At 37.7% G+C, this 10,892-nt stretch overlaps 2 protein-coding genes across 2 annotated transcripts; one reads left to right on the top strand and one right to left on the bottom strand.

Annotated features, from left to right (window-relative positions):
• The first annotated feature begins 5,035 nt into the window (after nt 1-5,035).
• LOC114354792 (PRKCA-binding protein-like) lies at nt 5,036-7,630 on the top strand. Its single transcript, XM_028307352.1, has 4 exons — nt 5,036-5,224; nt 6,019-6,171; nt 6,656-6,758; nt 7,177-7,630. The coding sequence occupies exons 1-4, from the start codon at nt 5,043-5,045 to the stop codon at nt 7,522-7,524; spliced, it is 786 nt and encodes a 261-aa protein (XP_028163153.1). The 5' UTR covers nt 5,036-5,042; the 3' UTR covers nt 7,525-7,630.
• Nucleotides 7,631-8,026: 396 nt separating this feature from the next.
• Nucleotides 8,027-9,694, bottom strand: LOC114354793 (uncharacterized). Its single transcript, XM_028307353.1, has 2 exons — nt 9,592-9,694; nt 8,027-8,830 (listed from the first exon to the last, which is right to left on the bottom strand). Exons 1-2 carry the CDS (start codon nt 9,607-9,609, stop codon nt 8,393-8,395), a joined length of 456 nt encoding a protein of 151 aa, XP_028163154.1. The 5' UTR covers nt 9,610-9,694; the 3' UTR covers nt 8,027-8,392.
• Nucleotides 9,695-10,892: the final 1,198 nt, after the last annotated feature.

Below are 10,892 nucleotides of genomic sequence, written 5' to 3'. Positions count from 1 at the left end.
CTCATACATTGAGGAAGGCTATAGGATATATACAATCACTCTACGACTAATAGAGGCGAAGCAGTAAAGAAAAATGTTGCAAGCACGGAAAATAGTATTTAAACTATTTTCACGCGTACAAAGTTGATTTTGTGGCGTCGAACCTTGGACCAGGCATATAGCTAAGCAATGCAATCGTACAGGAGGGTACAAGGAAGAGAGGCAGCCACATTAGGTAACACAGAGTCGTTCAGGAGAGTGTCAGGAAGAGGTGCAGTAACCGCAGTTAAGGAACGGCTGGGACGAACAAGGATAAGCGAATCAAACTCGTGAGCCTTGATAGGGTTACAGTGGTTGAGGTGGCCCTTTTCAAGACTTGGAAGCCTGGGGGTAACAAACCATTGGACGTGGAGAGGGTCATTAATTATACGTATATTTTCTACTTTGCCGAACTTTAGCGCGAGAACGGTTTGTCCAAAACAAATGAATTTGGTCTTATTCAATGCAGGATTAAGTGCCCTTCAACCGTCATGAAGACCACTTTTTGATAGGGTAAGTCCTTTACGCGGTATAACCGGAAAACCGAAAAAACGCCGCTTTCGGGGGCCCCCACCACTCAAGCACAACTCCGTCGAAGTCGAAAACTTAGGAGAGTCTTAATGGGCAACCAATGAAGCCATTAAAGCAAAAAAATCTTTTGTAGGAATTATTTCCGATTTAATCAATTTTTGTGTTTAATTCTACTGGCCTAGAAGTTGTTTTCAGCATTTTAAGATTCCGTACTGAAAATACGAAAGCAAATGGGTAAGTTAATTGGTAGAGCCGTTGGAAGAGAACAAACGAGGATCGATCTCAATGATGTTAATGTTAAAAATGAGATTTCAATATCTGTGCAACTTGATGACGCATCATTTCAGCTTAATGACTGAGCGTATAGTTCCAAAATACTGAACTGTCCTGTGCATGACATTGACAGTGGGGCGCCACCGTCAATACCGAATCGCTAGTTCCGATTTTTGCCATGTTGGAAACCATATAGTTGAACGATGGTAGCGCCCCCCTGTCATTGAGTTTGGCGGGACAGTTCAGCGTGGGTCATCTATATATGAGCTGAGCGACGTAAGCCATCAAAGAACTATAATTTCTTGGAGGTCAGAGACATGTTTTAACATCACTGGGTACCTAACCTACAAACATCATAAATAAAATGATGTCATTTTGACCTGCACACATGGACGTTTGTAATTATTTTACTTCAATTGATAATCTGCACAAAAAGCACATGCCCATAAACACATTTCACTTCAATAAATAACGCAGTTAATAAACGAGCATGGATAACCAGAATACCATAATGTCATTGATAAATAATCGAATAAAATACTTACTACAAGGATTAATAACCGCAAGTTCAATTTAATTTAAGAAAGACATTAAAGCAAAATACAAATTGAGATCGTAACTGTAACCTTCGCTCATCCCGCCATGATCGATATTCTATAACGATTTTTATCGCAGAAATAATGGACAGTAGCGAGTAATCATTAATCAATCGGTAATTAACGTGTGCACAAAACACATTCGCACTCTCAATTAACCAAGAGATCTATAAAGATAAAATGCAAATTTTCACCTCCACGGCCATGTTTTATATCACGCCTACCTTTCCCACGTCCACTCATCTGCATACACCCATCTTGCTCACACACAGGTACCTTTGACAGGGCTCCATAGCTCCTCGAGATAATTTTGACGCCTGCGGACATCTCTTTCACACCTACGTAATTTCGAGCCCCATTTCTCTTTTTTTAAATAATAAACGTTCAGAAATAAATAAAGTGTGGGTTTCTCTTAATATTTATTCGTTGAGAGAGCAATGGAGTCGTTATTTTCGGCTGGAATTAATCGAATTGATTACCTTTTTCTTTGTGGGATTGAAAGGGCACTTGTTACGGCAGGGTAGTAATTATTTCATTATTTAACACTTTGAGCGGACTTTAATGGAATGTTACAAGTTGTTAGTTTTCTGTTTTTATTCGCAACTAATAAAAACTGTTCTAATTTAGTTTTTACCGTGTGGATGCGTTTTAATTGCGTTTATTATGGTTGAATACTAATATCACATTCAATACTCATCTATAACTTAGAAGTTAACTAGTTTTTTCAAATACTACCTGTCATTCAAATAATAATTTCATAGGTACATGAAAATTGCTTACATAATTATGCACTATCAGAATAACAGAGACTCAATTGACATCCAATGAATTATTAATAATGCTAAAGTAATTTTAATGTATAACCAAAAACAACTGAACCAGTTTTGATTAATTCGATATGTAGAAACATACATAACAACAATGTTAACAGCATTACGGCCGAATACTGAAACGCCATTTAAATATTTGACGGCTTCTCAAATAGTTAAGCAGCTCCTAAACTTACATTTCGCATAATCAAAACAATATCTGAGTAGTTCTCAATTTTTAAGCACCTCTCAAATTAAGTTGCACTCAAACGCCACTCAAATGAATTTTCGCATACTGAAACGCCATTCAACGCTAAGCATTACTCAAACAACTGTCAAATCGTCTTGAGCAGCCGTTAAATTTGAGAGTGCTTGCGCGGTATCTTAAATTCTATTTTTATACCTAAATCGACCTAAATAGTGGTAAATAATGTCTGTGTCATCGTTATCATTTCTTTCGAGCCTCGAGGAGATACCTAGATCTAATCGCAAGAACGCAATAAAGCTGAACGCTATTGAAAAATATTAATAATAAATCGTGGCGAACTGTTCCCAGAGACAGAAGGTTTCATTCTAGCAATACAAGACCAGGTAATAGAAACAAGGAACTACCAAAAATATATTATGAAAACTCACAACCTACCTACAGATTTATGCAGGAAGTGTAATAGTGCCTCTGAGACTATTCAACATATTACAGGTGCGTGTAAATCCATAGCCCAAACTGATTATAAACATAGACATGATCAAGTTGCAAACATCATTCACCAGAAGTTAGCTTTAATGTTCAAACTGTTACAAGGACCCCCAGTAGCTTATTATAAATATACTCCCTTAACGGTACTAGAAAACAACACCCATAAACTATACTTTGATAGAGCCATACTGACTGACAAGACCACGCATTACAATAGACCAGATATAACAATCGTTGACAAAACTAACAGAACAGCTCACCTTATAGATATCGCAATCCCTAACACCCACAATTTACAATCAACAATAGCTGAAAAGTTAAGCAAATATATTGATCTGAAAGAAGAAGTTAAAAGGATATGGAATTTGCAAAAAGTCACTATAGTCCCAATAGTCTTGTCTACAACCGGAATAATACCTAAGCAATTACACCAATCTCTGGATACACTCAATCTCTCAAAACACACTTACATACAATTGCAAAAAGCTGTCATACTCAACACATGTAGGATAGTTAGGAAGTTTTTACAGGTTGAAGAAATTACCCAAATCCGCCCACCACCAGTACAAAGAAGAACTGTTCCTGAAACTGGAAATATCAACACGGACCCATAATAATTTTACACTATTGAAATTATTAGCTTTAACCAGATATCACTTGGCTTTGGCCCGTGCTATCCGGAACACCAGCTTAAAAGCTGAGATAAAAATATTTAAGAGAAATAATAATAATAATAAAGCCATTTATTCCATATTTCTATTTTACATTTCAAATGTTGTTAGTGACTTTCCTTAAATTATGTTAGTTAGTTGAATTAGTATCTATGATTGAAATATGGACCCCTGTAAGGGTAAAGGCCTCCTCCATCGTCTTCCATAGCTCTCTGTCTTTACCGGAATTTATCCAATCATTTCCTGCTACTTGAATAATATCATCAGCCCACCGTCTCAATGGTCTTCCAACATTTCTTTTCCCTGATGGGCCTTTCCATCGTGTGGTTACAATGGTCCATCTCTTGTCTGTGTATCGTGAGATGTGTCCGGCCCACTTCCATTTAAGTGTGAGAGCATGGGTTAGAGCGTCTGTAACTTTAGTTTTTTGTCTGATGGTCGCATTCTTAACTTTGTGAATTTTTCTGATCTTCAACATGCTCCTTTCCATTGCTGTTTGAGTGCATTTAATTTGTTGTCTTACTTTGGTTGTGTATATCCAGGTTTGGCAGCCGTAAAGTAAGGATGGTAAGAGACAAGTGTCGAAAACAACTTTTTTTAGATGCATGCTGTAGTTTCCTTTTAGGACTTCTTTCAGTGACCAAAATTTCTTCCAGGTTATGTTGATTCTTCTTGTTATTTCCTCTTCGTTATTGAACTTGTTAAAAGATAGTTGTTTTCCCAAATATATATAGTCGTTGACATATTCTATGTTGTTACCTTTTATTTCTATGGGTCTTTTATGGCTGTTAGTCATTATCTTTGTTTTATTTATATTCATTTCTAAGCCGATTTTTGAACTTTCATTATCAAGTGATCTCATCATTTCCTCTAGGTCTTTTGAGGTTACAGTTATTTACTAACGTTATATTTATTCCCTAAAAAGGATTGTTTCCGGAAATAAGGCAGGTGGTGAAAGTTATGTAGGTACTTAAGTATTCCATTTATTTATCGTATCTTAAATGACTTATTTTCAATAATGTTTTCCTGAATCAATAACGAATACTTATCAGCTTTCACTTATTCCCAACCCAACACAGGTTTCGTTCGTTCGTTTCAGCCAAATTACGTCCACTAGACAAAGGGCTCCCCCAAGGATTTCCATAGCGACCGGTCCTGCGCTGCCCGAATCCAGGTTCTACCCGCGACCCTCACCAAATCGTCGGTTCACTTAGTGGGAGGCCTGCCCACGCTGTGTCTTCCGGCCCGTGGTAGGCACTCCAAAACTTTACGAGCTAAGTATGCCAACAAAAATTAAAGGAATCTAATGCCCGTTTTCACCATCAATCCCTAATTTTTAGGTAACCCCTATGAAAACAAAATACCTGTTATTTGTTACCATAGGGATCACTTAAAAATAAGGGATTGATGGTGAAAACGGGAATAATATCCTCAGATTCTAGCAGACATGGGCACATACCTCAACAAGGCTATACCAGACACAAAGCTGACGATCAGGAAATACGCCGATACCAAGTTCGAGTACCTATCGTACTGCCTCAAGGTGAAGGAAATGGATGATGAGGAGTACGGCTACAACGCTCTTCAGGAACCCTTGTATAGGGTGGAGACTGGGAATTATGAATACCGGTGAGTTTAGAGCATTTGTATCCGCTGTTTTAATTATTAAAACAAATTAAGTAATTAAAACAAAGTAAAAATGAATATTAAGTATTAAAAATCCTTGACTTGCGTTTGAGTAAAAATAGCCTTCTGTCAGCTTTTACGAAAAGGCACAGTTGCACTCCGTTTACGTAACAGCATCGTTTGAACTAGCTGCCAAAACAAAACCGCGATACAGATTTTCAAATAGCTGATTTTCGTTCGTCGTCCAGGTGCATTGCAGGTGAAATTTTTAGCGCAATCGGGGCCCTGGTCTGTTGTTGATATAATATTTTAGGCACTATACTTATGAACGCAAATGAGTTAAATGAGTGCTTGTGTAGCCATTAATACCCTATAGTCCGCTCATTTGATAATTTTGAGCTGTCAAAATACGATTCTCCCGTAGATGTTTATGGTAAGAGCGCTATAATAACGTCACCGACTCATCATCATCATTTCGGCCACAGGACGTGCACTGCTAAACATAGTCCTCCCCCAATGATTTCCATACTGACCGGTTGGTAGCGGCCTGCATCCGGCTTCTTCCTTCCACCTTTATGAGGTCGTCGTTCCACCTTGTAGGTAAATAGTAACGGGACTATTCCCACCTCTCGTTCCCACCGTTGCCACTCCTGTGTAGCCAGGATCTACAGCTTGACCGCCAATAAAAACCCAACCAGTGAAGGTCAAGTTTGTCCCGGGGGAAAGTTAAACTGGACTGGACTCAACAGATTACCGTTGACTGAATAATTTGCTATGTTTTTCTATTTCTGTTCTAGACTAATCCTACGCTGCCGTCAAGAAGCGAGAGCCAGGTTCGCCCGTCTCAGATCAGATGTGCTAGTCAAGCTTGAATTGCTGGAGAATAAAAAGACGCAAGACGTGGCATATCAGCTGAGAAGGTTCATCAACGGGCTAGCGGTCTACCACAAGTAAGTATTCTTCATGTTCGTCATTGTCGTGATTATGATTGTGATTGTGATGATCATGATTATGATTGTCACGATCATGATTATCGTGATTATGATCATGATTATCGTAATTATGATCATGATAATAATTACTCTTAGATATTAGACAATCTTGACTTCATAGTCAAAAGAGTCAAGAGTTATTCAGTCTAGGCTGTCTGTCTTGGTGAATGAAGTATTTATCATGTTCGTCATTATCATTAGATATCATTGTTACAGTCAAAACTCATATTCGGTCAAAATCACTTTTGACTGCAAAAATCACTCTAAAGTGGTTTTGACTAATGCCCTTGGTCAATATCAATTTTGACTGATTTTTCCATCAAAATAGTTTTGACCAAGGCAAGGGCATCAGTCAACAGTCAAGGCCAACAGTCAAAACCACATTAGACTGCAATAAAACGAAGACCTTGACATATTACGAAGTATTCCTTATTTGTTTTAGTGAAACTGCCGATCAACTGAAGGACAATGCGACTCTGTTCCCGGTGGAAGTAGATCTATCTCAGAACGCTTTCCAATATAAATCCACGGCTCAAATCATTCAGGTAAGAAACCACACATTCAACCACCAGACTGATGTTTCTTTTGTTCTAATACTGATCATTGCACAACTTTCCTTAACACATTGATTGCCGAGAAAATACAAGAATTTAAAAAAATATTTCCAAAGTCGCAAGTTTAATATTGTACGTGACTTTGCTCGGAGAATTTAAGTGTGCCATATTTTTCTGATTTATTTGCCAGTCACACATAATCAAGACTGATTATGTGTGTGCTTATTTTCAGCCGAAACTAGACAGTTTCGGCTGAAAATAAGCCTGAAAAAATCGACAGACCAAGTTTTGTTTTAAGTTTACTTTAAGATGCAAGTAGGTACAACAACCTATTTTAAGTTACGTTTTCAATGAATAATGATCAAGTATGTCAATAAATACGAAAGTACATAGTTTTATATCTTCTCAGGATGACGAAGAAGAAATAGAATACGCGAAAGAGTTGCAAGAATACCACGATCTGTCAGACTCGGAGAAAGACACCAAAATCCGCAAGAGAAGGCAAAGCAAACACAAGGACTTCACGGAGTCATCAGAAACTTTGCTACCAGGCTTTGACAGTTCTGACACGCTCGGCGGAACTGTCAAAAGTGACAATACAGATAATCTAACGCTATTGACAGAACTGGGGTTAGCAGATACGTCTACAGAGGAGTTTGGGGAGTTCCAGAATGGATTGATGGATGATTTTCTTCCAATGAGTACTACAGATGATGTTTTTGACAAGCTGATGAGTGATCTTAATATTGCAAAGTAATTTATCGTTGTTAATCGTGAAGTATTGTTAGATATTGTGTTGTATTTTGTAATAGATAGTTTGAATTAAATTAAACAATTTATAATGTGTACCTACCTATCTCAATGCTTCTGTCTTCTAGAATAGACTAGAATTTATTTGCTTTAAAATTGGTAACAAACTAAGGATAAAACATAACAATATTATATTAATCTCACTTTTAGTTCTTTCAGACATGCTTTCAAGGCAGAATCCAGAATCAAAGTCATAGATTTGAAAGTCTCTTTTAAGAACACATTTATTCTTGATCCGTTACACAGGGGATCCGATGAGAAAACAAATTAATTATAAATAAAACCAATCCACCAGGGGATCGGATGAGAATAACTCGATGGGACAGTTACATTAAGTCACTCACTCGATTTTTAGACGAGTCAAATCGATTTTCTAGACGAATAAAAGCATATTTAAAAAAAAGGTTATTTATTGTTTACAAAAATTGTAATATTAAATAACGTGCTCTTATATTAAACCTATAATAGGTACATCCAATCCACACACCCAAGAAAGAACAGTCTATTAACATCGCACCTAACTTAACAATTTGGTATTTCTTAACAAACCTACCCGTTCATAATGGCCACGAAAAGATACTAAAAAACTATCATTTTAAAACACTCATTACAAAATAGAAAAACAATTTAACAAGTGTAATAATAATCAGAGAAGAAATTGGCAAAAAAGAGATAACCAATCAATGCAATTTAAAGACTTGAAATAAATAACAATTTTAACTAGGTATTTCAAACTTAACAGACATTAAAATGGAAACGAGTTTTTCAAAATGTAAGTTAAAGCTGCAGTCAAATTGGCATTTAATTTTCACTAATCAAACGCCGATCCTTTTCAACGTATACGGCAGATCATGGAAATGGTTATGATGGTGCCCATGATGATGATGATGATGACCGTGATCGTCTACGTACTCCTTATACTTAACGAAGGGTGCGTGATCAAAATGCGAGCTCAATTCATCACCGTAGATGTGAACCACGTTGACTTTGGTCGCTGGTTTGTGGTAAAGTTCTTTTAGAAGGGCATACTTCTTCTTTAGAGCTGGTCCTATCTGTAGGACGTCTAGTTTGTGGAGGTTGTTCAGGTCGATATCATCTGCGAAGTGCTTGATGTTGTACGCAGCGTTTTCTTTTAGAGTGTGTACTGTTTCTTTCAAGGAGTGAAGCTTGGCTGTGGCAGCGTCTGTCAGCTTGTGGATGTCTAGTTTGTCGAGTGTGGCATTGGTAAGGTGTAGGGTAAGCAGCAAGCCAATCTGGAAATGTAAGTAAAGGTAAGTCAATTAGATCATATTATCAGAGGGCAAAAATATATGAGATTTTAGTTCTTGAAAGTTTCCGCTAGGGGCGCTGTACAATCCGTCATACATTTAATGTTATTTTTTTACGCTCTCACTAGGGACGATGTTGATGTAAACATACTAAGCCCACAGGTCATTTAGAGCGGAAACACGGCCCTCTAGAATTCACCAGATGAAAATGGAGGATTTGGCCCACACTATACTTTTCCCAGAGGACGTTTGGTGGTAACAATGATATAATTTGGCATACAACAGTTACACTAAAATCAGTATATTTGGTAACAACTTATTTAGATTTAAGTGAAGTAGTTAAATGACGAAGTCTTAAACAAAAAGGGGGTTGAAGAGAAAGCTCAACCCCTCATTATTAAAAAAATAGAGACAATTTGCATAGTTTTCACAAAGAAAATATCTAAAATAATAGAATGTAATATGTTGGAAATATCTAAAAATAAATCAAAATGTTTCACTTCTCACAAACACAAAATAATTATTAAGGCACAAGAAATAAGTAATTAACACTACGCGACGGGATGAAAATGGCAAAAGCATTATTATATTATTTTCACACGACACCCATTTTGTTCGATCCCGGACACAGAATAAGTAATAGTTCCCGGATTCGAACCAGGAACCCCTTTAAATTCGCCGCACACAGCACTGACTCTACTAATTAACAAATGTAATATCAATAAAACGTAAAGGCAATCACTCACCACAACAAGTCGCGTCATTTTGGTACGACACTAACGGCGGACTGTGCGCGCGAGTGGCGGTCAGCCGATATAAAGCGGCTGGCAGCATCTTATTAAAACTAGGAGCCTTATTCTGGTAAAGCTAGCTAGCAGCTATCTAGCTATTTGAAGGGATGGAAGACTCAAACTCGATTTAAAACTCTTTGGAGCAGTGGCGGATTTACAGATTTGCCGCCCGTAGGCTAGGATGGAGTTGGATCTTTATTTAACTTTTATCATCTGAAATCGAGTAAGCGTCATCTGAAATCTGCCGCCCCTAGGACGCTGCCGCCCATAGGCCGCAGCCTATACGGCCTATTGACAAATCTAGGACTGCTTTGGAGGTGTTAAAATTACGGGATCGTTCGTTCGTTCGTTTCAGCCAAAAGACGTCCTCCAAATTTCCTCCAAAAATTCATTTCAGCCAAATGACCTCCCCCAAGGTTTTCTACAATGAATGCAGGCTCTTCCCGCGACCTTTACCAGATCGTCGGTCCACCTAGTAGATTACGGGATATTTAAAGAAAATTGAGTAATTTGTGGTCTGCATAAAATATGATTTCTATTTTCTGCGTATTAACATACCTAATCAAATTAGTTTTTAGTGATACTATTGTGTTTTTTATCACCCCTCTTATTATTTGTGCGCTTTTCCATGGTGCAAACAAAGCCTAACAATATTTTTACTGGCAACACCGTTAGTTCAAAATGGCGAATCGGATCATTTTTGCTCGGGCAGTTGTCGTGGATAGACGTGGACTGAACCTGTGTAGTGTAGTGTAGTGTGGGCAGGCCTCCCACTAGGAGAACCGACGATCTGGTGAAGGTTGCGGAAGGTGCCTGGATGCTGGCGGCACAGGACCGGTTTTTGTGGAAATCCTTGGGGGAGGCCTTTGTCCAGCAGTGGACGTCTTTCGGCTGAAACGAATGAACGACCTGTGTCGAGATTGTCTCAAGAAAATACAAGATACGAGCCAACATGGAAAATAATGTGAGTTTATTTAAATTTTATTTATTGAGTTTCAAATCGCATGTGCTTTTAACCTATGTTGGAAAAAAATGCAATTACCTAGGTAGGCCTCGATAATATTTCATATGAAACGTTTTGATTTCACCTACCTACTACCAGTTGATTTTTCATAATACCATAACCGTTAAATATTGTACCATTGGGTATGTTTAATAAGTATTTAATAATAAGTTAGGTATTTTCATATTTTGTAACAATTTAACATAATTAATATTTTCGTTTTATTGAGAATATTAGTGCGAAAGTGCGTCCG

The sequence above is a fragment of the Ostrinia furnacalis genome, unplaced genomic scaffold, assembly GCF_004193835.3.
Source record: "Ostrinia furnacalis isolate ACB-3 unplaced genomic scaffold, ASM419383v2 OfSCF2162, whole genome shotgun sequence".
NCBI lineage: Eukaryota > Metazoa > Arthropoda > Insecta > Lepidoptera > Crambidae > Ostrinia > Ostrinia furnacalis.
Note: the sequence above shows the minus strand (reverse complement) of the source record. Positions and strands in the feature narration are given on the sequence as shown.